The sequence below is a fragment of the Callorhinus ursinus genome, unplaced genomic scaffold (assembly GCF_003265705.2).
Source record: "Callorhinus ursinus isolate GAN/ISIS: 27379988/994484 unplaced genomic scaffold, GSC_fseal_2.0 scaffold26, whole genome shotgun sequence".
Lineage (NCBI taxonomy): Eukaryota > Metazoa > Chordata > Mammalia > Carnivora > Otariidae > Callorhinus > Callorhinus ursinus.
The window spans coordinates 17,719,039-17,744,486 of NW_027397088.1; the positions used below are offsets into that span (position 1 = coordinate 17,719,039).

Consider the following 25,448-nt stretch of genomic DNA (forward strand, 5'->3'; position numbering starts at 1 on the left):
TTAGGCTCTCAATAACTTTAAAAATCATTTTTATCTTTTTAAATATTTCTGAACATACTAATTTGTAATGCAGAGCTCCAGAAATCTTTAGTTTCACATGTCAATTTTATCATCTGTACTTAATAGTTATTTCCCATTAAAAAAAAAAAAAAAAGTTTGTTCTGGAGCACCTGGGTAGCTCAGTTGGCTAAGTGTCTGCCCTTGGCTCAAGTCCTGATCTTGAAGTCCTGGGATGAGTCCTGCACTGGGCTCCCTGCTCAGCGGGAAGTCTGCTTCTCCCTCTCCCTCTGTGCTCTCTCTCTCAAATAAATAAATAAAATCTTAAAAAAAAAAAAGTTTGTCCTATATTCAGGGATATGTGTTGATACAGTGCAGAAGACCAGAATGGTCTCTGTGGGCAATAAGGGAGAATGTGATTCTAGAAGACACGACAAAGAAAAACAACCCCCCTGAAGCATTATTTAACCACATCACTGCAGTAGCCCCTGTTCTGTACCGTATCAGTCAACCAATAATGTTTACACTAAGCTCAGTTTAGACTGCAGAATTCTGTTCAGCCCTTCCAGATTTTGCCTTTCCTTGGGTTTTCTATAGCACTCAAAATCTATAAAACAGTTTAACTCAATATTATCTCAAAATGTTTACTGTTGTTTGTTATGCACACTTTTGCTTTCCACCCAACTTTTTCATTTCTCAAGGGCTTTCTGAGGCTGCACACACAGCAGGGGTTTCATGGATCCTTCAGGAACTATTCTGAGACCCGCTGGTTCCCTGGGTTATAGAAGAGGAACAGCCCTGGGCCAGGTGGGAGTCACGGAGTAGAGGGTGAGGAAGGTAGACTTAGGATATATAATAAAGGACCCTACATGTAGTCCAAGGAGAATAGATTTTCTCTCTAAGTGGTGAGGAGTCCTTCAAAGTATTTGAGAATTACATGAGGAGAGTTCTACTTCAGGAACATCTCTCTGGCTATATCTTGAATAACATCAACTGAACAAAGAGTGAGCTTTGTACCAGCCACAGCACTTGTTTCTGTTACAATAGGAAATCGTTTACTTTTGTAGTTTATTTAAATCCAAAAGCACACACCCAACCCAACACCAAAATACACAGTGGGCTAACATTCAAAGCAGACTGTTCTAGACTCTGTAGAATTTATTGTCTAAAGTGCTAATGGGCCAATAAAAAGACAAATTAACTACAACCAACATTAAGAAGTACTTATTCACTTCAATGAAATACACTTGCTAAAGGTGTAGGAATGATGTTTGGAAAGAAAGGCTCATTTACTCACTGTGAGCAACGGAAGAAATTTTCCTAGTTTCAGATTAACTTTTGAAAAAATTATATATGAAATAATTTCTCAACAAGTTTGCTTTATGTGGCAAGGAAAGCGTTGTCAGGAAACAAAATTCCCTACAAGCAAGTGATCTCCTTTTGCTTTCTAGTGTTGTAAGACCTGCATCCTCTCCATCCATCCCTCACTATTCTTTTTAAAAAGCAAATGAGAAAGTCATTCAGTTGATGTTCTTCTAAGTAGAAATGAGGAGAAAACATTCATTAAGACTAAATACCTAGGGTGCCTAGGTGGCTCAGATGGTTAAGCGTCTGCCTCCGGCTCAGGTCATGATACCAGGGTCCTGGGATCAAGTCCCCCATTGGGCTCCCTGCTCAGTGGGGAGCCCGTTTCTCCCTCTGCCTCTCTCTCTCTCTGGGTCTTATGAATAAATAAATAAAATCTTAAAAAAAAAAAAAAAGACTAAATACCTAACGGGGCACCTGAGTGGCTCAGTCATTAAGCGTCTGCCTTCGACTCAGGTCATGATCCTAGGGTCCTGGGATCAAGTCCTGCATCAGGCTCCCGGCTCCAAGGGAAGCCTGCTTCTCCCTCTCCCACTCCCCATTTGTGTTCCCTCTCTCGCTGTGTCTCTGTCAAATAAATAAATAAAATCTTAAAAAAAAAAAAAAGACTAAATACCTAAGGAAATGGGGACACAATCAAAAGAGTAGTAATCAAACTTCCTCCATGAACACAAATGCTTCCCTCCTGAGCTAAAGCAATTGTGATAAACTCCTTGGAAGGACCAAGACCCACCAAATAATAAATCAGTAGTCATCTGTGTTCAATGGAATAGGGATGCAATGCCTCAAGGAAGGAACACTAGCAAAACGTGGGGCTAGTTCAGGGCACATTCCCTGTGAATGTGTAGTTTGTATCACCAGTGACTATTAGAATATTCAGGATGTGAGTGGGTTGTGGAAACCAACAGCATCTGTGCTTTCCTTATATCAATGGACAGTGAATTTCCAAAACAGCGACAAGGAAAGACATGGCACATTAAACCTCTTCTTCATGTGATAATCACAACAGCTACCATTTCTGGCTGGAGATGGTGCCCCAGTATTTCTAATTGTTGGAACACCTCTGAAGATACTAATACCCCCTTTTACAGGGAAAGAGCCTGATGCTTAAAAATAAAAAAACCCGTCCATGACTTCTTAGCAAGTTAGTGGCACAGCCAGATCCTGAAATCAAATCTTGTTGACTTCAAAGCCCACATGCTAGAATTGGAAAGAATGAATGTGAATTTTATGGGGAAAAACAGAACTGCCGAATAAACAAAACAGATGAAGAGAACTGAGGCCCAAAAATCAAGTGAAGAAAGAGAGCCAACTTACCAGCATATTTTGTAGTATTAGATTCATCCATGGACCAAAAGCAATAATCAAAGGCAAACACCTGAATAAAAGAACAAATTATTAAAGATTAATTAACTTCTATGAGTAAATCAGACTATAAAAAAAAAGATTTGCTGATAAACATGAGGGTTCTTGCTACTGCCTGATTAGAAAAAAAACACTATAGATTTAATGCTTTATTAATCCTAAAGCTTCTTTTGGACTAAACTGTTGGTTATCTTACTGTATTAGAGTGAGTTGCATACGAAAATTGCTATTTATCCAGAATGCGAACAACGAGACATCTTAACCAAAAAAATATTTTTAATGCTACACTTAGTAAGAAAAAAACCAACCAAACAATGACTTCTCACCCAAATCCACAGTTCCCGCATCTGCTGAAGCCCTTGGCTGGATTCCCACGGCTTTGCTAGTAACATGAAAGTGATCAACTTGCATTGCAATCACCTCCTTCTAGCTTTCTGTGATGCTACCATTTATAGCCAAAGTTCCAAACTCCCCACATTCCCACCTTGGACTCCATCCTCTCTTTGTTTCAGCATACCATCTTAGGCCAAGTCTTGTTAACAAACCAATAACTCACTCTTGGGTGCATTCGTTTTCTGTGGTTACGGAATGACCACAACATATTGGGAAACGCTGATGTCTCCTGCATTGGGATTCTCATCCAATCACTGCTTCCACGCATATGACCACCACTCATGTTCCAGCCATCATTTGCAGATGTGTAGGGCAATGCTCCCCAAAGTGTGCTCCAAGAAACAGTAGTTTCAGGAGATATTCCATGAAAAACGATTAAACTGTGTTGCCAATGGTGTACATTTTACCGTTTGAGATCCTCAATGCAATTCTCAATATGAAAGGTTCTGAAAATTTATCCAGCAAAGAAACTCATTTAAATGCTTAATTTTTTATTTCTGCAGTTCATTTTAGTGAAGAGACCCTTTCCTGAGTAACACCTATTAACATGCCTTGAAACTACTGTTTCTTGGTGTACCCCCCTGGCAAACTCTGGCTCAGAGGACTCAGCAGCCACTTTCCTGGGCTCCCTGTTACAGCCTCTTCCCCTGGCAGTCCAAACAGCAAATTACAGACCTCCCACAGACAGGAACCCTCTAATGCTTAATCATTTCCTAGGGACTATAAGCACTGAGCAAACAGAACCCAAACTCTTTGACCTGGCATTTGAGACTGGCCACAACGAGGCAATTCCAGCCCCTGTCCCCCAGCTTCCTTATGCTTCCACTGAACTTGTCTGTACCTTGGAAATGGGAGGAACGATTCCACCCCCTCCCTGTCCTCCTCTTCATTTACATCCTTCAAAATGTTTCCTATTTCTTAAGGCCCGGTTGGACGCAATTTTCCCCCAGGAAACACTTCTCAGTTAAATCAAAGGAATCATCTCTCTTCCCTGAAATCTTACAATGCTATTTAATCCTTTTTCTTGACACTCTATACCAGTGATTTATCAGGTAGGTGATCCATGCATACCATTTACCTCCACTGGTAGACGAAGTTCCTTGAAGGCAGGAACCATACCCAATTCCTACTTATATCCTACAGTGTTCACAGTAGTTATTTAGTTACTTATTGAATGATTAATGGTACTTGAGACCCTGCAAGAAAGCAGGTACTTTCTAAATCCTAAAAAGACTAAGTTATGTTCTGAAGAGTTTCAGCCCTGCATGCACACTGTTAACAACTCATGCAGGTATATACAACGTACACGGCTTGTATCATCAATCTCAAATCCAAACAATTTTGCTACTTATACACATTTATTCACTCTGGTCTTATAGTAACCAAGGTTACAACGAACGGTAGTTTCAGCCAACAGAGTGTGGGATATTTACTGCACTTCAGGGCTTTTCTGGTGACTCGAGAGACCACACAGGCGAAATCCAGTTAATCTTCCTGCCGCTAGGCAGCACTGAACTTCTCCTGAGACATGATGAGTTGACTTGTTTTCAAACGTTTCCAGATAAGGAGATTCCACAACCTAGCTTTAATGGCATCTTACAACACTTAAGTTCCATTCTCAGGACATTTTTCCCTTCCTTTTGACCTAAGTCAACTCTCCTTACTTTAAATGGCCAAGAGAGGCTATTTTCCATTTTTCTATTATCTTGTTTTCCTCTAGAGTCTCAATGAATTCCTCTGAGTAGTTGCTATATACAGTGAAATATCATTTATTTCCCCATATGTTGATGTTTCATACCTAAAACTTTCTTTGAACCATTTGCTACTCTGCATACAGGGCGAGAAACCTAGGGAGGTACAGTCACAGTTATGCTACTTGAAATAAAATGGAATCCTCCCCAAATTTTGGGGGTCTACCTCTCAGTAACAATCATTCCCTATTCTGTGCTAACGTCCATTTCTAGCAGCTAATAAAGTCGGTTTTGCTCATAAAAAGGGAGAAAACAAAATTTTCATTTTAAGCATGTGCCTCCTAAAATTCAGACAAATGTTAAAACCCCGCAGAGCAGTTTTAAAAAGAAACAAACAAACAAACAAAAACAAAACAAAACAAAAATTCCACAGAGGACAAAAGGCCCATGATAGTACTGGTGAATATGACTGGTTTTGGCTTGCTACTGAACTCTCCTTGACCTGAATTATGTCTCGAATTTCACCACCTTTGATCACAGGCATTTTAGAATGGCCATTCCTCAAACCATGGAGTATAGGTTATTATTTTATTACATATTTGCCATGCAGAAGGCTAAAGCCCAGACGTCTGAGGGATTTCCCTAAAACTCAAGGCAAGTGAACAGAAAAATTGTTATTTTTCCTTTAATGCAGGCTACAAGTGATCCTCCCTTCCATGAAATTCTACTGACTTCGGAGCTCCTGTGGCATGAGTTCACATGTGGTTCTTTTGGATGCCTCAGTTCTTGTGCGTGGGTCTTCCCTCCACTGCAACGGTGAGCTCCTTGCAGACAGGGACTATGTTTCATGAACCTCATCATGCCTGGGTCAGGATCTCATACAGAGCAACCACTGTAAGTAGCATTTTCTCAATAAACAAACATCATACCAGCAGAAGGAGCTGGAACACAGACACGAGCACAGAACAGATGTGAGAACTGGTATGAAGAAGCAGAAGTTCGGGGCCCCTGGGTGGCTCAGTCGGTTGAGCGTCTTGCCTTTGGCTCAGGTCCTGATTCCGGAGTCCCGGGATCGAGCCCCACATTGGGCTCCCTGCTCAGCGGGGTGTCTGCTTCTCTCTCTGCCCCTCACCCTGCTTGTGCTCTCTGTCTCTCTCTTAAATAAATAAAATTATTTTTAAAAAAAGCAGAAGTTCAACTGTAAGATATATTTTTAGATGTTTCATTACTTTCATATGCATGTTTCTTTTTTCTTTTTTAGTGCACAAGTGGGGGGGGGGAGGGGCAGAGGGAGAGGGAGAGAGAAAATCTCCAGCAGACTGCCCACTGAGTGCAGAGCCCAACGTTGATCCCACGACCCTGAGATCATGACCTGAGTTGAAATCGAGAGTTGGAAGCTTAACCAACTGAGCCACCCAGGCAGCCCTCATATGCATGTTTTTGAGAGAACTTGGTTCCTTCAGTGGTCAAGTACAAATCTGGTCATGAGATGAGCACTAGGGTCCACTTTGGCACCGTTATTCCATGGCTCAGGTGGATAACAAGTATGGCCACATCATGTGTAATTTGTAGCTTGCACAAAGATTAGAACACTTATTTGCTGTTAGAACAATCAGTTCTTATGATTGTTATTAAAACAGTTTCAAGGGTGTTCAAAATAATTTGTCTTATGGAGTCCAATCATTTCTCTTGCGATCTTGTTAGTCCTATACATTATTCACAAACTATTATCCTTCTTTTCATGGCCAAATTTAATTATAGTTTAATCACAAAAGGTTTGTAACAAAAAGGGGACATGATTTTCTTTGGTCTTAGGGAAGTTTTGCTCTTCCAATACAAAATCCACTCACATGTCAAGAGATAATAAAACCATTTTCTTGAGAGCTATTCCTTAGAAAATGACTACCTCAAATTAAAAAAAAAATCATTTTTTTCAAAGCCATCACATTATATTAAAGAAGTATGTTATTTAAGACTTCAAGCTCATTTCATTAAAATTCCTAAATGCATATTTCATCTATTCATTATGAAGTTACTAGCATCCCAACCAGAGCATGGGAATGGGGGACTTCTTAAATGCATACAACTGACTAAAAAAGTAAATCAAATTTGGAAACCAAGAATTAATTTCCTATTTTGTCAATGCCAATCCACATTGTGAACATTTTTTGTAAAGGCACCCATACCTTCCAAGAGCCTTCAATTAGATAGAGTCAAAAGGACAGATACTCTCCCTTTGTTTTTAAAATCTGAAAGCCATTATCTTCATTGTTTCCAAGAAAATTTTACTCTACCTTCTCAAACTCCTACTCCTTCCTCTTAGTTTGCAACTTGTAAAACTCCTACCAGCATTTAATTCCCTGCAGCTTGCTGCTCACGTCTGCTCACCTTCAACGCTCTCTTAAAAATGTTAGCTTTGCATCTTTGTGAACTGAACATCTAGTAGTTACAAGCTGTTCTTTTTTTTTTTTTTTTTTAAGATTTTATTTATTTATTTGACACAGAGAGAGAGAGAGAGAGAGAGCACAAGTAGGCAGGCAGGCAGGCAGAGGCAGAGGGAGAAGCAGGCTCCCCGCTGAGCAGGGAGCCCGATGTGGGGCTCGATCCCAGGACCCTGGGATCATGACCTGAGCCGAAGGCAGACGCTTAACCGACTGAGCCACCCAGGCGCCCCTACAAGCTGTTCTTAATAAGGTAGATGTGGTGAGTGATACATATTCTGAAGCAAAGGAGTCCCAGGACTTGGAAGTAGGATGCAACATAGTCAAACTCTGCTCCCATCTAAATGTCCTCACCGTAGTCAAACTCTGCTCCCATCTAAATGTCCTCACCGTAGTCAAACTCTGCTCCCATCTAAATGTCCTATGTCTGGTGGCATTTCAACAAAATACAATTTTTTAAATGCAAGAAAGAATTTTCTTTGTTTCCCTGAAGAACCAGAAGGCATCCATGTTCTAAGAAACGTGATCTGTAATCATTTTCTGACCCATAAAAGCCAAACATGCAGGAACTTGCAATTCCAACCACCTTCCATTCATCCTTCCTAGTTGTGTGCATTCGCCAGGAAGTTCTCAGTCGTACAATGGCTAATCCACAAAGCAATCAACAAATACCTGTTTGCCACCCCTCTCAATTTTAGGTACTATAGGGAACTCAAATATGTATTAGGCATGTTGTTTGTACTCTAGTTGTTTATAGTCTAGCTAAAAATAACAACATAAAACAATTATTTTAATATGTCTCATACCCCCTTTTCCAGGCAGAAAGTGATTAACCCCAAATTATACCAAGATAATTTAATTTTATGTAAAGAAATATTTTTAGGCGTGCCTGGGTGGCTCAGTCAGTTAGGCATCTGCCTTCGGCTCAGATCATGTTCTCAAGGTCCTGGGTTCGAGCCCCGCATCGGGCTCCTTGCTCAGCGAGGAGGTCTGCTTCTCCCTCTGCCCCTCCCTACCACTCATGGTCTCTCTCTCTCAAATAAATAAAATATCTCAAAAAAAGAAATATTTCTATACATATACATCAGATTTTTGGCACAGTGAGTAAAAGCCCACTCCCTTTCAATTTCTCCAAATTAAAATCTTTCAATGACATCTCATACGTCACTTTTTAATTTTTTTAAAGATTTTATTTATTTATTTGACAGAGAGAGACACAGTGAGAAAGGGAACACAAGCAGGGGGAGTGAGAGAGGGAGAAGCAGGCTTCTCGAGGAGCAGGGAGCCCGATGTGGGGCTCGATCCCAGGACTGTGGGATCAAGACCTGAGCCAAAGGCAGATGCTTAGAGACTGAGCCACCCAGGCGCCCCTAAGATGTCACTTCTTTATGAAAACTCTCTTAAGGATACTTACTACTCTGAATTTCTTATTTGTCTAACCAGAGTTCACGTATGTGTGGTGGGGGCGTGTGTGTGAGAGAGAAACAGAGATTCATTCCCTTTGTTCTGCTACATTATTAATTCTCAGAGGCCAAAATTTTGGTTTTCCTAAGTTTTTTTTTCCCTAAATTCCCCCAAACCAAAAAAAAAAAAAAAAAACTGAGAATTTACTCTGTAAAGCAACTTCTTGGCAAATTTCCTTTTAATTAAATGATCTTGTAAATCTGTGTTTTCACGTATGATGGCTGCTGAAAACAGCGCACACTGGTTGGTGGGATCCTTCAGCTGTACTGTACCATATAACACACCACAATGGTACCTTGTCAGTCTCTGTTTTCATTCAACTGTGGAAGTGACAGGACTAGTGTCACCTTAGAGACATGAGGTGTGTTTACTGGATTCCCACCCCTGTCCTGAGAAGACAGGGGCATGCTCTCCTATTCATCTATTATGTCCAGAGTCAGCCAGATCTTCAGCTCTGAGAGTTTCCACCAACGACCAAGAAATCCTCTGGGCGTATTAAAGACAGTGGGAAGTCTGGGGGGCAAAGGGAAGAAAAGGGAATGCAGACCTATGAAGGAATCCCTCCTTCCTGTAACCATCTCCCTCTCCTCACCTCCCTGCCCAGGGGGCTACAGCTCATTCTTCCAGTCCTGCCCAAAGGTTGCGTCCTCTAATGTTTCCTCAACTTCCCTCCTCTGGGCTGTCTTAGTCAAAAGCGTTAGCTCTCTGATACAACCTCTACCAAAATAACTACCCATTTTACATTCAGTTGGGATTGTGGGAATTTAAACAAAATACCTGCCAATACGATGCTTGGTGTGTAACAGTAACTCAGTGTTGGCAGCTACTATGATCAGCATTAACAGCATCTACTAGTGGACTCCTCTCCCCAGAGAGCAGCAGAGTTACTACTTGTGGATTGTATATTATGTACCAGGTACCATTCTCAGTGTTTTAGAGTCTCATCCAGCTGAGTCCCAAGCCAGGGACTGTGCTGATTCATTTCTTTCCTTCCTACAAGTAGAGATGCAGTAGATAGCTTGATTTGCTTAATCAAGTAAAGAGAGAAAAGTAAAAAGGCAGCGAAAGTGCACATGGCCATGAGTGGAAGAGATCCTATAGTTCCTGCGCTCTGTAGCAAAAGTATCAATGCAAAGCACACCACCCCTACCTCCCAAATCCAGAATGGGAAGGGCTTCCCACCCTGCATGGAGGTGCTTTGCTTTGCATGAAGGAGTGTGTTCCTCTCCCCTCTTTCTATACGGCCACCCTCCTCTCTTTGCACAATTCATCCACTGTTCACATCTGCAGACCCAGCTGCTATCAACAGCCTGTGCTGGCAACTATCTACTTTGAAACTAAGTCCGAGATCTCTTTGCAAACCCCCATTTCTCCAGTTTTATAAATACTGCCTTGCAAATATTCAATTCTGTCAAGTTGGAAGACCAAAATTAATATGAAAGACAAGGGCGAAATTGGTTCACATTTCACCACACTGACGTGAATTGAATCAGACCAAAAAAAAAAAAAAATTACTGTATTTCATGGCATGCTGAAATTTTCCTTTTAGTGCCAAGCTTCAACACTTTTCCCTTTCATCTCTTTCTCCTAAGTCAGAGATGTGAAGAGTCATTAAAAAAAAAAAAAGAAGAAGAAGAAGGGTTGTCTGTCATTCACCTTGAAGAAGCTGGGCTGAAATGGAAAGGAGAGCGGGTCACTGAAGCCTGTCTGATCCCCCGAACCTTCTCCAACCACTGCGATTCCAAGAGCAGCTTTGCCAGCGCTGTACTTGAGCATATCTCCTCCTGCTCACCAAGGGAGAAGCACCATCACGGTCGCCCTGACTCCTGGTGAGTTCTACCAAAAGACACCCCTTTCCCACCGAACCGCTGTCTTTCTGCAGTGTGATGAATCCTCTTCTTTACTTATGCCTGGAGGAGCACGGCAAACAACGTCTTGAGTCACAGTCAGTACGGCCTGACTGTGAAGAGGTCAAGCATCCTAAAGGCTCAGCGCAAGACAATAGCATCTGCTGCACACCAACAGGCCAACGAGCCAATGCTCCCGATCTCAGGGAATTCGTGATCTGCTATAGGCAAGTCCCACTCTGCACAGCAGTCGGAATTTCTAAGAGTGCCTGGGGAGGTGACTCTTCAAAGACCTGGTTTGTCTTTGTCATAAGCATCTATGGAGCCTCCCACTTGTCAAGCCCTCACACTCGAATAGAGGGAAGTCACCAAGAAAAGGGAAGAGTATGGTATGCAGAAGGCAGTGCCCACCTACAAGGATGAACACACTGTGGGGTGGGGGTGGAGGAATTGGGGCAAGGCTCAGGTTTCTAGAGAAGGCAAAGCTGGGGCTGAACTTTGACAGATCATCATTAAAAAGACAAGTAGGAAAGGCATTCTAGGTAAAGGGGAAGCCGGCAAGCAATGGAGAAAAGGTGAGCGTGACTGGAGTAGTTTGCAAGAGCAGTGGGCAGAGGAGCAAAACTGAAGAACACGGGCGAGCCAGCCGTGGGAGACTCTGTGCGCCTTACAGAGAAGCCTGGGCTTTAGCGTGCTGGCCCATGAAGGGGCCACATTCTCACTCTGGAAGGACCACTGTAGCAGCAATGTGGATGATGGACTGAATGGGTAGAAAACAAGGGGTCAAGAGGCCACTTAGCAAATCATTATGATGAAGGTAAAAGGTTTTAATTCTCAGCCTCAACGGAGATGGAAAGAAACTGTAGCGAAAGTTACCTTTTGGGGCTGGGGCAGAACCCTGTACCTTATTTATTTGAGGAATAGCACCTTTTCTTTGGAGAACTGTACAACTACCACTCCAGCCACTTGGTTGCCAGGAGGTACTGCCATGTTCTTATGGGGCATATATAATCATATATTCAATATATGCTTGCTCGGGGGAGAAGGCAGGACGAAGCACACAGGGGCTCAAAGTGGACCACCCTAATCTCTTGGCCATAGTTAACTGGTCCTACAGCGAGTGTCTTGCTTGGGATTTTTGGATTTGGGACAAAGGAAGCCAAACCAGTCTCTCTGACATGACTGGAGTTGTAAAATCTGGGACATGTTGAGGCCATGTTTCTAACCACATGAACCAGAGGCTGGACAGCAGTGAGAGGGAGAAATGAAGGGGCCCACATGGGAATGGAGACAAGAGATTGGGAGACAGGGAGAAGCGACTGCATGTGAACTCCAGCCACTTCCTGTCCTTGAGTCCAGACATCTCAGACTCATTCTAATCTTACTATCCATCTAGCTTGAGTTCCGGTCACTTCCAGCTGATGGACTCCAAACTACTAGCAGAAGAAAAAAACGTGCGAGATGGTAAAGGAAGAAGTAACTAGGCTGGGTCACCCTTGAATACAGGACTGAAGGAAGGGTGTGAATATTAAGAACCTGTGGGAAAAGGTACCAAGAGCGAAAACCATCCAGAGTTTCAATAAATTTGAAAGTAGGAGTGAGTTTTCCCAATCTCACACCAATATCATAACAGAGCACAGAGCTTCCCATTTTACACCGTAAACGTACAAACCAGGGGTGCATAAGCAATGCAGTACTAATTGAATTCCAACTCATTGCGATACTCCATTCTCGTCGTGTTTAATCCCTTTAGCATTCAGTTCTAAAATCTGCTTCACGAGAGGCTGAGGGATGGAGGAGGAGGTGTCACAGATGTACAATCTGGGCTACTTTCTTTCTGGTTCTTTCATGCTCTGATTGCTCCACCTCAAATAAACTAGTCACGCGGATAACTTCGCCAACAGCACATTCACAGGGTGATTCAGGTGTTTTTAACACAAGAGTATTTCTTCAACCACAAAAACAGCCCAAAAGATAAACTAAATAAATGCATGATCCTACCTGCAGTCTCTAATAAATGATGGTCGTTGCTCATTAGAAAGGAAAAGAAGTAATAAAACCCAGATTGAATTTGAGTCACCCAGACATCGCCTACCATGAGCAATCTCTGGGTCTGGCTTAAAACTGCCAGTAGCTCATCTCCTCTGTCTATCACCCCTGCTCTGTCCAGCACACAGAGGAGGCGGTGGGGTGGACTCCAAGGCCCCAGGTCACCAGAGACGGAAGACCCAAGGTACTCCAGGGATTGTAAACATTTATTGTGCAGTCAGATCAAACTGGGAAGCTTGGCAGAGTTCACTCTGTCGGGGATGACCCAGGCCCGGAGGTGGGACAGATGCCTGAGAGTATGCCTGGTCCAGCAGGTTTTGACTGTTCTGGATTTGGAGATGGATCAGTGCCAAGAAGCAAGGGAGATGGATCTCTTTATCCTGGCACCTGTAGTCTGTGCATCTGGTACCTGGTCAGCTGTATCTTTGGGCATCTGGAGAAGCAAACAACTACAGTGTGCACATCTAGCTCTGAACAAAGCCAGGGAGAAGGAAAGAGGGGAGAGGCAGAGCCTATAGAAATTTCAGTACGGGGGTGCCTGGGTGGCTCAGTCATTAAGCGTCTGCCTTCAGCTCAGGTCATGATCCCGGGGTCCCGCGATCGAGCCCTGCACCGCGCTCCCTGCTCAGCGGGGAGTCTGCTTCTCCCTCTCCCCCTGCTTGTGCTCTCTCTCAAATAAATGAATAAAATCTTAAAAAAAAAAAAATTTCAATACAGAAACACATAGCACCGTGTTTCTGAGGATTTTTTTGTTTCCTGGGATTTTTTTTTTTTTTTTTTGGCAAATGTGACCTGGAACGACACAGTGTAGTGGACTGTCCTACTCTCCCAGGTTATTGCTATCCTCCTGGTAAAAAGATTCCACAGCCCCGCCTCCTGCCACGTGACCGCAGCGCCTCTGGTAGGAGGAACGGGACTCCTGACCTTCGGCCGGCGGGCTCGGCCCCGAGACTCGCTTTGAACCGTGGATGAGGAGATGCTGCGGGTCCCGAGCCAGGGAGGAGACCACCGCAGGGCTCTCTTCCGCTCTCCTCCGCCACAGGAAGAGCACATCCCAGCCAGGGGTTGTTCCTTCAGCCCGGGGGCCAGGCTGGAGTCACGTGGTGCAGAGCCGCCGCGGACGTCCGCGGACACTGAGAATCTGAGAACTAAACTTTGGTTGTTTCAAGCCACTGAACTTTCGAGGCCGCTGCCGCTGCCTCACGCGGCATGAGCTGACCCACACACGAAGACGTCATTATGAAGTGAACCAAGACTGCTACCATCCGGTACTCTCCACTCACAATATATCCTCCCTCCTGCAGCCAAATTAATTTCTTTCATGTTCTGATCACGTAACTTTTAAAAAGTTTTTAAAATTCCAGTGTAGTTAACAAACAAGGGTTATATTAGTTTCAGGTGTACAATATAGTGATTCAACAATTCTGTACAGGACTCTGCTCATCGTGGTAAGTGCATTCCTTAATCCTCTCCACCTGTTTCATACCCCGCCCCCCATCCACCCACCTCCCTTCTGGCAACCACCAGTTTGTTCTCTACAATTAAATGTCTGTTTTTGGTTTTTCTCTTTTTCCATTGTTTTGTCTGTCATATGTGAGTGAAATCATATGGTGTTTTTCTTTCTCTGACATACTTCACTTAGCATAATATTCTCTAGATCCGAAGCGGCGTGCGACGCCCAGCGACCCCAGGCACGGGCCAGTGCTCACCCAGGCCTAGGCCCAGGCCGCTAGCAAGACCAAGCCCCACCGCATTTTATTTTATTTCGTTCGTGGTTTTGCATAGACTGAGGTTTCGTGGGTTAGGTTAAGCTCGGGACCTTCTCGAAGAGGACCCATTTATTTTTTTTTCTTTGCAAAATGGCAGCCTCCAGCCGTGCACAAGTGTTAGATCTGTACCAGGCGATGCTGAGAGAGAGCAAGTATTTCAGCGCCTACAATTACAGAACTTACGCTGTCAGGAGGATAAGAGATGCCTTCAGAGAAAATAAGAATGTAAAGGATCCTGTAGAAATTCAAGCCCTGGTGAATAAAGCCAGAAGAGACCTTGGAATAATTCGTTGACAAGTGCACATCGGCCAAATGTATTCGACTGACAAGCTTATCACTGAGAATCAAGAGAAGCCTAGGACCTAGGGGGCCGGCACCAGCCACCACCAGCTTCAGCATCCATTCTGCGCTTGGGGTGGGGGCTCCCCCCAGACCACAAGTGGCCTCTTCCATCAGCTTAGAATAGCCTCTTGCTCAGCCTGCCCTGTAGGAGCTGATAAACTGAGTCCGGTTTCCATTCTTCTGCAGCCTTAGTGAAAAAGGGTGGCTGGCTCTCCTTGATTCAAGTGTCAGAGTGAAGAGCTGGAGCTGGTTCAGAATAATGCTGTGTATTATTGTGTCTCCTCTCAACCCCACTCCTCTTTTGTATCTCACCACCACTTGTATAGAGCCCCTCCACCCTCTGTTTCTCCGTTGACAATAAACAGAATTGTCTCCCGAAAAAAAAATCCTCTAGATCCACCCATGTTGGTGCAAATGGCAAGATTTCATTCTTTTTTACAGCTGAGTAATATTCCATTGTGTATATAGACCACATCTTCTTTATCCATTCATCTATCGATGAGCACTTGGGCTACTTCCATAATTTGGCTATTGTAGATACTGCTGCTATAAACATAAGGTGCCCATACCCCTTTGAGTTAGTGTTTTCATACTCTTTAGGTAAATACCCAGTAGTGGAATCACTGGATCATAGGGTAGTTCTATTCTTCATTCTTTGAGGACCCTCCATACTGTTTTCCACAGTGGCTGCATCCGTTTGCTTTCCCACCAACACTGCAAAAAGGTTCCTTTTTCTCTACATCCTCACCAACACTTGTTTCTTGTGTTATCAAAAGATTTTAGCCATCTTGACGGGTGTGAGGTGGTATCTCATTGTGCTTTTCATTTGCATTTCCCTGATGATAGTGTGACCACGTAACTTTTTTATTCAAAAGTCCTAAATGATTCTTCAGAGGCTACCAGACTGACACCAGACTCCCAAACCCTCTATAAGCTACCTAATTTCCAAGTTTTTCTACTTTATTTTTTGAGAGAGAGAGCATGTGTGTGTGTGTGTGTGTGTGGGTGGGTGGGTGTGCGCATGTACTCAAGCATACGCATGGGAGGGGGCACCAGGACAGGGAAAGAATCTCAAGCAGACTCCACGCTGAGCTCGCAGCCCGACACGGGGCTTGATCTCACGACCCTGAGATCATGACCTGAGCCAAAATCAAGAGTTAGATGCTTGACCAACTGAGCCACCCAGGTGTCTCCTTTCCCAGTATTTTAATGTGCAACTTCTTTCCACAATCTAACCAGAGTTTGCACTTCTCAAGGCAGCTGTGATATGGTGGTAAATATATTCCTGGTTTTCCTCTCTGTTTTTTTTTTAAAGATTTTTATTTATCCGACAGTGAGAGACACAGCGAGAGAGGGAACACAAGCAGGGGGAGTGGGAGAGGGAGCAGGCCCCCCGTGGAGCAGGGAGCCTGATGCGGGGCTCGAACCCAGGACCCCGGGATCATGACCTGAGCCTAAGGCAGACGCTTAAAGACTGAGCCACCCAGGTGCCCCTCCTCTCTGGTTCTTGATACAGAGCTCCTAAGTCCCTTGGAATTTTGTGAGTGACACAAGGGCCTTTATTCCTGACACAGAACTCCTAAATCCCTTGGAATTTCCCTAGTGATAGAAGCCTCTGTTGTTCTAAATGAGGCAACTCCTGGTAGGCTCCTAGGTAGCTTCACAAGGGGGGATGCCTGCCAGAAAGACCAAGCCTTGATCAGAAGCTTGGAACTTTCAGCCCCCACAGCCCTCAATTCTCTGGATAAAGGAGAGCGTTGGAGATTAGTTAATAATTGATCATACCTGCATTATTAAACCTCCATTAAAACTGCTAAATAGCAAGATTCAGAGAGCTTCCAGCTTTGGTGAATGCATCCATGTGCCAGAAGGGTGACACACCCCAACTCCAGAGGAACAGAAGTTCCTGTGCTTGGGACCCTTCCAGACCTAGCCCTACATACCTCTTCATCTGGGTGCTCAACTGTACCCTTTATAATAAACCAGTAAACCAAAGTAAATGTTTCCCTGAATCTTGTAATAAGCCATTCTAGCAAATTACTGAACCTGAGGAGGATGCCCTGGGAAGCCCTGATTTGTAGCAAAGTCAGAGGGAAGTATGGGTAATCGGGGGACACACTACTTGTGATTATTGTGCCTGAAGCGAGGGCAGTCTTCTGGGACTGAGCCCTTAACCTGTGCCATCTGGGCTAACTTGGACGGCTAGTGTCAAAGCTGAATTGCCTTATTGGATATCCACTTGTTATCCAAAGAGAATTAGAGAATCATTTATTGTGGAAATGCCACACGTTTGGATCAGTGTTGTGACTAGAGAAACAATTTTCCTTTAACATCAATTACTTTGTTTCTGTTCCTCAAATACATCTTGATTGCTATCCCGTATCTCTGCCTTTTGAAATCATACCCATACGTGAAGGTCCTCCTCGAGCCCCACTTGTAGTTATGAAGCCTTTCTTCCACGGAACTCATAAAATACTGAACCAGTGAATGATGTTTATCATAATCTATTTTCTGTTACCTACAGGGCTGAAGGTTTATTTATTTGTTTTTAAAGATTGTATTTATTTCTCAGAATGAGAGAGAAAGAGAGGGAGCGAGCACAAGCAGGGGGAGTAGCAGGCAGAGGGAGAAGCAGGCTCCTCACTGAACAGGGAGCCCAACACAGGACTCGATCCCAGGACCCTGGGATCATGACCTGAGCCGAAGCAGATGCTTAACCAACTGCGTCACCCAGGCATCCTGGGGCTGAAGGTTTAATCCTCCTTTCTACATTTGGATTTGTAGAGGGCAGGGACCATGGGTTTAATCACCTCGTGAACACTACAACCTCCTCATACAAGACTTTTCACCAATATTCTCAATTAATAGTTGTCTACTAAATGACTTCTGAATGCCTAAGAAAAAAAAAAAAGATTCCTAGGAAGAACACACAGCAGGAAGGTGATGCTAACACGGAGTCTGTGCAGTACACCACTCCGAGACACAGCTATAAAGGCAGAAATGTAAGAGATGGCTACAGAGCCATTGCACTGACCCGACGCAGCTAGCACAAGGCTCAGGACGGATGCTGAAAAGATGTTCCATCCTCAGCCATGTGTTTGGCCGCAAACAGTGCTGTCCAATAGAAATATAATGTGAGCCACATACGTAATTTAAAAATGTTTTCAGACACACATTAAAAAAAGAGATAAAATCAAATTTTAATATTTTTTATTTGAGGGCGCCTGGGTGGCTCAGTTGGTTGAGCGACTGCCTTCGGCTCGGGTCATGATCCTGGAGTCCCGGGATCGAGTCCCACATCGGGCTCCCTGCTCAGCGGGGAGTCTGCTTCTCCCTCTGACCCTCTCCCCTCTCATGCTCTCTATCTCATTCTCTCTCTCAAATAAATAAATATCTTTAAAAATATATTTTTTATTTGACCTGATCTATCCAAAATATTTACCTTATGTATTTTTTCTCATACTAAGTCTCTGATGTCTGATGTACCTTCTGCATGTGTAACACATCTCAGTCCCGAGCAGCCACACAGCGCATGCTCAAAAGCCACATGGGCTGCACGGTGGCTATCTTGGACAGCCAATCCCCCTGCTTGTGCTCGCTCTCTCTCTCTCTCTCATTCTAGAACTCCTCTCAGCTGAGGCCAACCCTTGGTTTTCAGAAATTCACCAAGTGAAGTGGGAGAGGCAACAGAAAATGACAGTAGTCATAAACTGTAAAAAGTGAATGAGATGGCATAAGCTGTGCATCATAAGACTGTCCCCTCCTTTCTTCTGAGCAATTTCTACAAAGTCAGATTTTTGGTACACTGGTGTGACTCTTCCAAGGATTCTACTACACTTGCACTGTAATGTCATTTTCTCCTGCTCACGATTTTGCCAACAAAATTATGGAAATATAGGAGGGATCGAACACCTTGAAGTTCAGTAGTTCCTAACCACACTTATAAATAAAATTAAAAAACATTTAAAGTGAGTTTAATTAACATCAAATTGTTCAAATAAATCATACACCAATTTCTGAGGTATTAAACACAATGATGAAGAGTTAAAGAAAAAAAAAGGAAACTGAGTAAAAAAGGAAGTGATCTTGCAGACATTTACATCTTCCCCAAACTCTTCCTTCTTACTGCTTCCTCCTATCTTTGCTCCCTAAAACCCAACAAACAGAAAACCTGCTTTACACCCATGTGGTGTAACAGAAAGTACAGGCGATCAGAAGGCCTTGGATTGGAGCCAAGCTCTGTCACTGGATGGTTCTGGCCAAATTCACTCCTTCCCATCAATCTCCTCTATGAATAAGAGGGTCTGAATGGTCTAAGGTCAGAAACTTACTCTAGCCCTGCAGCGCTCACTTGGCGCACGGAAGGTGTTCAATAAACACTGAGAGAGGAGAAAACAGGAAAAGGAGGAAGAATTCACTTGTTTTTCTGTGTGTTTCAATGTAGCTCCTCAGGAAAGTAAGACACTTGTGCCAGACATGACAAAGCAGGAGAAGTGAAGGTTCCTAGAACGTGCCAGACATTCTGAGGGCCAACAGGGAGAACTGGAACTGGCTCTTTTCTAAAGGCAAAGCTACTGGGACTGAGGACATTTCCCTGTTCTTCAGCGACAGAGCATGCATACTGGCATAATTAGATAGTGATTCTCCACACACAGGTGTCTTCTCCCTCTGTACCACCTCCTGCCAAAATCCAAAGTTTATGAGAAGGTGGCTGAACGAACTAGCAATTGATACATCTAAGACAAAAGTTTGGACACAAAACTAGTCACACTGATAAGGAAAAACACACCTACCACCACACTGAAAATTAGGAGGCAAAGCCTCTTTGTTTTTCATTTTGTTTTGTTTTAACAAGGAGGCATAAAGCAGGTGTCTCAATGTTTGTCTAAAAGCTTTTCTTTTTAAGGGAAATAGGACACACTCCTATAAACATTGCATAAGAGCTACTGGCAAGAAGATTAAAGGTATGTGCTGGGACTATGCTAAAATTAATGTCTCTCTGTTCAGGAGTACACACTTACAAAATTTAACACTTGCCAAAGAGAAAAGTCCAAATACATAGCACAAGACAATTTATACAAATATAAATTTCCCTTTCCATTCTAACATGCAACATACACACGCTATAAAAAAAAAAAATTCCATCTAACTTTTAAAAGTCAACCAGAGAAACAGCTTCATCTTTTCCTTGCCTTAACACTAGAAAAAATAACTTTTAGAACAAAAGAAACCTAATTTGAAAAGAACCAGTGTCTAAGTATCCTCCCAGATGCCACCACCACCAGCCGGGCCACAGTGAGTGTCTGGTTTCCCTTTATTTTTATTGGTTCTTCCTCCTCTCCCCATTCTCCAGAGCAGGATGAGTCCCAAGGCCCAGTTTCTATTCTCTCATGTCCTCTGTTCTTCTTAATCCTCTCTTCCTTGACAACCTAATAGATATCCCTTCCTTCCACCTCCTCTCTCCTCCCTACCAGATTTTCCCCGACCTTCCTAGGGCAGAGACTGCAAACCTTGCATAATCACTAGGCATCAATATCAGATGCTTTGCCAATCCTTCCCAACTCAACCCACTCTAAAACCCAACCCACCAACTTCTCCCTGCACCAAACCAGCTCTTTCTTCTCGAGTTCCTGCTGGATTGTCAGTCACTCTGTTTCAAACTCCAAAGTCCACTCCGACTCTCTTTGTTATATTGTCTCCTATATGCTCTCAGGATCCAAGTCCTGGATACTCTATTTCTGAAAAATTTGATAATGTGACCCTTCCTCTTCTCCAGTCCCCTGGCACTGCATCAGCCCCGGCCCTTATTACCTCTTTTCTGGCACATTTTATGGAATGCCGTCTCCAGCTGCCTGCCTCCTCCAACCAAAACCAATTTATTTTACGTTCTGCTTTCACATAAACCTACTGAAACAGAGCCTCAACTAGCCCACTGCTTTGGTCAAAATAGGTGGCAGAGAGACACTGAAGGTATCAAGGGCCATCCCTGGCATCAAGGCCTTCCAGAGCTGGATTTGCATTCAACCTCTTTCTAGATGAGCCACCCAAGACTCCCCTTCATGTCAAACTTTGTGCCTTATCATTCCATGAGCACAGTTGACACTCTTCTCTTGGCAGATCCATCTACAATCAAATGACCAAATATATGTGAGGCTTTAATAAAAAGGTTTTGTGTACTTTTCATTAAGTATATCCCTAAGTACAGAATGTTTCTGAAGCTACTGTAAATTACTGGGCTTCTGTTAAATTTTATTTTCTAATTGTTTATCGTGAGTATAGAAAAATACAATTTGTATTTTGACCTTTTTCTTGCCACCTTGCCATTTTTAAGTTCTAGGAACTTGTTTGGAGATTTCTTAATGTTTCCAAGTATGTGACTATATTGCCTATAAATAAAGACGCTTTTGCTTCCTCCTTTCTGATCTGAATATCTTTAATTTCTTTTTCTTGCTTTATTGCACTGGCCAGGACATGCAGGCAATGCTAAATGGAAGTGGCTAAAATAGTATCCTTGCCTTATTCCCTATCTTAGGTGTAAAGTGGTCAGTCCTTCACCATTAAGTATGATTACAGCTGTAGATTTTGAATGGATGCCATTTACCACATTAAGTTTGTGTGTCTCTCTAGCTTGCTTCAAGTCTGTATCATAAATAAGCGTTGAACTTTGTCAAATGTTCTTTTCCTGCATCTACTGAGATGATCACATGGTTTTCCTTTTTTATTTTGTTGGTATGATAAATTTACATTTATTTTTTTTATAATTAATAGACTATTTTTAAAGCAGTTTTAGGTGTACAGAAAAACTGAGCAGATGGTGCAGAGGTCCCATATACCCCCTCTTTTTTGGGTACCCTCCCCATCAGTTTCATCTATTAATAACTTGATTAGTATGTAATATTTGTTAAAATTGATGAACCAATACTGATAATTACTAACCCCCACAATTTACATTAGGGTTCACTCTTTTCAGCTATACGGTTCTATGAGTTTTGATAAATGCATAATGTCATATATCCCCTATTATAGTATTATACAAAATGGTTTCAATGCCCTAACAAATTGTGCTTCACCTGTTCCTCCCTTCTCTCCTCCCACTCCCCTGGCAACCACTGATTTTTTTTTCTCTTTGAAGGTAACCAAGTTTTCACTGAATTTAATTTAGATTTAAAGTGAATGTGGCATATTGTAAGTACTGAGTTAAAGATAGATACTATTAATAGTAACACTGGAAATGGGATTCTCAGAGTATAGTAGCAGGGATGAATATAAAGAATATGAGACTTTCCTGCACAACAGCTGGGTAGGAACAGTGCTAACTCAACAAAATCTTCAAAATGACAGCCCCTCCCTTCTCCTAATCAGTACTCTTACCTTAGAATATTTCTTAGTAAAATGTGCAAAATCCTTATACATAGTAGAAACAGTGTCTTGTAGGTAGGTGACTATCATTATTTACCATCATCACATAATTAGACAAAATTTCAACAACTGCCCAAACTACACAAAAAAATATTCCTTAAAACACAAATCAATGACAAGAGAATCCATGTCTCTGGTGCAGTTTGTAAGATCTCATGGGAACTCTGGGTTCAGGCCAGAAACAAGTATCTGGATAATGGACTAGCCAGATATTTGGATCTTTCTTGAGAATGGAATCAGGGCAGACAGTGTTCTCTGGCTTAATCTCTAGCAAAGTGGCTTGGACCATCAGTGAAGGGAAGTAAAAATTTAGCTGGACTCCAACCTTTTTTTGTGCTAAACTGGTGAGTGTCCTCCCGCTCCAGCAGATCTCTCTTTCTTTCTTTCCTTTCCTCACGCATCCAACAGTCATTCTGTAGCTTCCACATGCTATGGGTACTATCCCAGGTACATGATAATTTTTGTAATGTTTGTAGTTTTGCTTTTTCCAGAATGTCATATAGTTGGAATCATACAGTATGCAGCCTTTTCAGATTGGCTTCTGTCACTAAGCAATATGCGTTTAAAGTTCCTTCATGTTTTTTCCATGGTTTGATAATTCATACAGTATTCCATTGTATGGATATACCACAGTTTGTTTATCCATTTACTTACTGAAGAACATCTTGGTTGCTTCCGGTTTTTGGCAATTATAAATGGAGCTGCTGAAAACATTCACATATAGGTTTTGTACGGACAAAAATTTTCAACTCATTTGGGTAAAAACCTAGAAGCATTATTACATAGCTATATGATAAGAATATGTCTAGCATTGTAAGAAACTTCCAAGCTGCCTTCCAAAGTGGCCACTTTTCATTCTCACCAGCAATGAATGACAGTTCCTGGTGCTCCACATCCTTACCAGCTTTAGGTATTGTCAGATGTGTACGGATTTTAGTTGTTCTAACAGGGGTGCAGTGGCATCTTGTTGTTTTAATGTGAAATTAACCATTTTTCATGTGTGTGTGTTTGCCATGTGTATACCTTCTTTGGTGAGGTGTCTGTTCAGGTCTTCTGTCCATCTTTTAATTGGGTAGTTCATTTTCATACTGTTGAATTTTAAGATTTTTTTTTTTAATATGTTGGATAAGAGTCCTTTATCAGATGTATTTTGCAAATATTTTCTCCCAGTCTGTGGCTTTCTTTCCATTCTCTTCACAGTGCCTTTGCAGAAGTTTGTACTTTTAATGAATTCTACTAATCAATTTTATTTTTACAGGTCACACTTTTGATGTCGCATCTAAAAGGTCATCAGCAACACCAAGATCTCTTAGATTTTTCCCACACTATCTTCTAGAAGTTTTACAGTTTTGCATCTCATATTTAGGTCTATGATCCACACTGAGTTAATTCTTATGAAGGATATAAAGTCTGTATCTAAATTCATTTCTGTGTATGCTAATGTCCAGTTGTCTCAGCACAATTTGTCTCTGTATTTCATTTTGTTATTTCTGCTAACCTATCTTCTAGTTATTTAATTCTCTCTTCGGCTGGATCTAGTCTTCTGCTAAACCCTAACACTGAACTTAATTTTAGTTTTGAGATTGTCAGGGTAAGAATTTCTACTAGTTTATTTTCCAAATCTGTTTTGTCATTTTTTATAATTTCTGTCCTCCCCAACATTTTAAGATTTTATCTTTTATCACTTTAAATATAATAAGCATAGTTACTTTAAAGTTCATGCTTAACAATTTGAACATCTGAAGTATCTATGGGTCTATTTCTACTTTTTATTATTTTTGCTATTTCCTGTCCATGTTGCCTTATCTTGTAATACACCTCTTTATCTTTGATTGTGTGCCAGACACTGTATTTTTAAAATGGTCTGTGGAATCTTTAGAGGCTTGGGATTACATTTGCTTCTGCCAGGTGCCTATGGGAACCTCCATTCTAGGATCACTTTGATCCAATTTTAGTGCTTGAGACTTCCTGGATCACACAAAGAACTTATAACCACACGGTAATCCATGTGAGGGTAGGTTTACTTCTGTTTCCATCTTTATACCTCACCCAAGGCTGCATCTCAATCTACCCTGCCAACCCAAAGTATAAAAAGTTTACCAAGGATTCCACCTCCGGTAAATTCTGAACTCCAACATTTTCGTCCTCCTAAGCTCCCCAGATCCCATGAGGCTGTCAGAAACACTGCTCTGCCTTTAAGCTGCTCTATCTGAATGGCATACACTCAAAAACCAGGCTCACCTCTCTAAAGTTCCACCATTTCTTGGATCCTGATTTGGTAATTCTTTACTAACCTGGAATTTCTCCAGTGCCTTCAAGCATAGGTTTTTAATACTAGTTTCAGTCCTAGCTGTCCTCAGATCTGCAGAAGTCAGAATGAGACCCTTCATCCTATGATTTCCACAAATATTTTGCTTCTTGTGGCCTTTAACACAACTGATTTTATACTAAATTGTGCCTATGTTCTCTACCCCAGGAGAATTCTCCTGTTTTCAGGAGAATTTAGTGATTCATCACTTACATATAACACCCAGTGCTCATCATAAAAAGTGCCCTCCTTAACGTCCGTCACTCAATTATCCCCTCCCCCACTCACCTCCCTCCATCAACCCTCAGGCTTATTCTCTATTATTCAGTCTCTTACGGTTTGCTTCCCTCTCTCTTTTTTTTCCCCCTTCCCATATGTTCATCTGTTTTGTTTCCTAAATTCCACATATGAGTGACATCACATGGTACTTGTCTTTCTTGGACTTATTTCACTTAGCATAATACTCTCTAGCTCCATCCAAGTCGTTGCAAATGGTCAGATTTCATTCCTTTTGACGGCTGAGTAATATTCTATTGTATATATCCCCACATCTTCTTTATCCATTCATCTGTCAATGGACACTTGGGAGTCTTTCCATAGTTTGGCTAAAGTTGCTAATGCTGTTATAAACATCAGGGTGCATATACCCCTTCAAATCTATTTTTGTATCCTCTGGGTAAATACCTAGTAGGTGCAACTGCTGGGTTGCAGGGTAGTTCTATTTCTAACTTTCTGAGGAACCTCCATACTGTTCTCCAGAGTGGCTGCACCAGCTTGCATTCCCACCAACAGTGTAGGAGGATTCCCCTTTCTCCGCATCCTCATCAACATCTGTTGTTTCCTGTGTTGTTAATTTAGCCATTCTGACAGGTGTGAGGTGGTATCTCATCATGGTTTTGATTTGTATTTCCCTGATGGTGAGTGATGTTGAGCATCTTTTCATGTGTCTGTTAGCCATCTGGATGTCTTCTTTGGAAAAATGTCTGGTCATGTCTTCT

General features: G+C 42.3%; 1 protein-coding gene and 1 pseudogene across 6 annotated transcripts in view; one reads left to right on the forward strand and one right to left on the reverse strand.

The window, feature by feature from the left end:
• Positions 1-25,448, reverse strand: part of KIF13A (kinesin family member 13A) — a 205,226-nt gene that overhangs the window by 99,107 nt on the left and 80,671 nt on the right. For all 6 annotated transcript variants that reach the window (XM_073877616.1, XM_073877617.1, XM_073877615.1 and 3 more), the window contains exon 4: positions 2,680-2,740. In XM_073877616.1, coding sequence (XP_073733717.1) covers positions 2,680-2,740 — 61 coding nt within the window. The remainder of the gene's footprint in view (positions 1-2,679; positions 2,741-25,448) is intronic.
• Positions 14,373-15,103, forward strand: LOC112838259 (LYR motif-containing protein 4 pseudogene; annotated as a pseudogene).